General features: G+C 44.2%; 1 protein-coding gene across 1 annotated transcript in view; it reads left to right on the top strand.

Annotated features, from left to right (window-relative positions):
• Nucleotides 1-2,500, top strand: part of myo15ab (myosin XVAb) — a 48,735-nt gene that overhangs the window by 22,671 nt on the left and 23,564 nt on the right. The window contains 1 exon segment of the mRNA XM_056587256.1: nt 562-668. Coding sequence (XP_056443231.1) covers nt 562-668 — 107 coding nt within the window.

Below are 2,500 nucleotides of genomic sequence, written 5' to 3'. Positions count from 1 at the left end.
GTTTGTTTGAGTGTGTTTGTGTGTGTGTGTGTGTAGGTGTGTGTGTCTGTGTATGTGTGTATGTAGGTGTGTGTGTCTGTGTTTGTATGTGTGCAACCATGCGTGTTTATGTGTGTGTGTGTGTGTGTGTGTGTGTGTGCGTGTGTGTTTGTTTGTGTTTATGTGTATGCACACTCATGTGTTTGTGTGTGCGCACAGATGTGTGTAGTAAGTGGGTCTGTGTGTTTGTGCGTGTGTGTATGTTTGTGTGTGTGTGTGTGTGTGTGTGTGTGTGTGTGTGTGTGTGTGTGTGTGTGTGTGTGTGTGTGTGTGTGTGTGTGTGTGTGTGTGTGTGTGTGTGTGTGTGTGTGTGTGTGTGTGTGTGTGCATGAGTGTCTGTGTATGTGCGTGTGAATGAGGAGAGTGAAAAATGGATTGGTTGGCCTTGGCCATAATGTGTTGTTATCAGCCCAGACCGTGGGAGTCAGCTCTCTCTAACCCCCGGGTCTCCACAGAGATAGCCTTCATGAGTGGAGCCGTTTAGAGCCCTGTTTACACCCCGGCCCCCTGCTGTCTGCTCAGGTGTGGAGGAACCCCAACGCGCTGAACTCTGAGCGGGGCTGGCTCCTGCTGTCAGCCTGTCTCTCTGCCTTCCTGCCATCTCAAAGGCTTGCCAAGTACCTTCTCAAGTAAGACGCGCACACCTCTCGACGGCTTTCAGTTGGGTGACAGTTTGACTCTTTCCGTTTGCCATTGTTGTTTTCTTTGTGTCTGGCTCAGTATTGTACTGTAGGATTAGGGTTGTGTCAGGCTGTTTGAGTGTTGTACTGTAGGATTAGGGTTGTATCTGACTGTTTGAGTGTTGTAGTGTAGCAGGGCTCCAGACTGACTTTATGCATTGGTTGCACTCGTGCGCCTTACTTTTTTTTTTAGGTGCACCAGCACAAAATTGAGGTGCACCAAACTTTCACGCCATAAGGTCACCTTCTTATCGGTCTCCATAACTTTCATATAATGTGAATGATTTTTGAGCAAGAATAATGGTGCGTTCCAGGCAACCCGTAACCCGTGTTTTCACAATCTTCTACCCGTGAAAATGCCCTGGAACGGCAGACAAACCCGCAACTCACTACCCGTGAACTCGTACCAGACCGATTCCAGCTCGTGGCTTACGGGCTAAAAAGTGTCCCTTGAACGCAGCATGAGGTGTAGAGAAACGCTTGTCTTTATTTGAAGCACAATTATATATAAAAATAAAAATAAAGTATTTCAAGTTTTTCACTGAGCTGGAATGGAACATTTCAAACTAAAAAATTCAGCAAAAAAAACCATTTCCAAATAAAAGGGCTTGTACGGGTAATTCAGAATCTCTGAATAACTACTCTCAGTTGGAGGGCAGGTTGGAACATTAGGCTTAGTTTTTTTGACTGAAAAAACATTCTATGTTTTTACCTCGCTTAATTTTCCCCCTCATTTGTCGCATTTATTTTCTTTATCCGTTTCAGTTACTCTGGCGCTTAGGTCGTTCGCAATTTAAAAAAAAAAAAAAAAGCAGTGAGCAGGACCAGAGCCAATCAGAGGCAAAGAGCCGACCGAGCTCTTTCTCTTATTGGTGAGTGAGTTCGATTACAGGAGAACACAGAGAGATGATGAGATTGCGAAGGAAATTTATTTTTTCACCCGGGCAGCGTCAGGTCACGCTCACCAGTGCGACCTATAAAGAATATTAGTCTGACCCTTAAATATTTTGGTCGCACTCTGGAGCCCTGTGTAGGGTTAGTGTTTGGGTTGTGTCTGACTGTTTCAGCTCTGTACTGTAGGGTAAGGGTTATGTCAGACTGTTTGTAGTGTAGGTTTAATGTTAGTGTTGTTTCTGACCAGGTTTATGTCAGACTGTTGTGGTATGCTGTTTTTGTGTACGGTTTATGTCAGACTGCTTCGGTGTTATGCTGTTGGGGTAAGGCGTTATGGTGTTAAGGGGTTAAGGGGTTAAGTTGTTAAGCTCAAGGGGCTTGAGGTTTGGTTCATATTTTTAGCCCAAACCAAAAACGTAATCGAATCATATTATTTCAAAGGAGCGGAGCACACAGAGCGATCATGTAGCGCATGATCGCTCTGTGTCTTTTCCCGCTTGCTTTGTTTAGGACATTGTGGGGAATACACACACACTTTAAAAGGATCAACATGTACGCTAATTGTACTTCAGGGCTAGGTTCAAGTCTGTATTATACTTCCAGGTTAAGGTCTCCTCATCTGTATTTAACTTCCAGATTCATGTCTGACTGACTGTATTGAATTCCAGGTTAATGTCTGACTAACTATATTGTACTTCGAGGTTAAAGTCTGAATGATTATATCTTACTCCCAGGTTAAGGTTTTGACGTCTGTATTGTCCCTCCAGGTTCAAGTCTTAGTGACTGTATTGTACTCCTAGTTTAATGTCTGACTGTCTGTATGTAACCGATGGGTTTCTGCGTTGTGTCCTTTTTCCATTGAATGAGGCACACACAGGAGTCGAGTT

The sequence above is a fragment of the Gadus chalcogrammus genome, chromosome 3, assembly GCF_026213295.1.
Source record: "Gadus chalcogrammus isolate NIFS_2021 chromosome 3, NIFS_Gcha_1.0, whole genome shotgun sequence".
Classification (NCBI taxonomy): domain Eukaryota; kingdom Metazoa; phylum Chordata; class Actinopteri; order Gadiformes; family Gadidae; genus Gadus; species Gadus chalcogrammus.
Note: the sequence above shows the minus strand (reverse complement) of the source record. Positions and strands in the feature narration are given on the sequence as shown.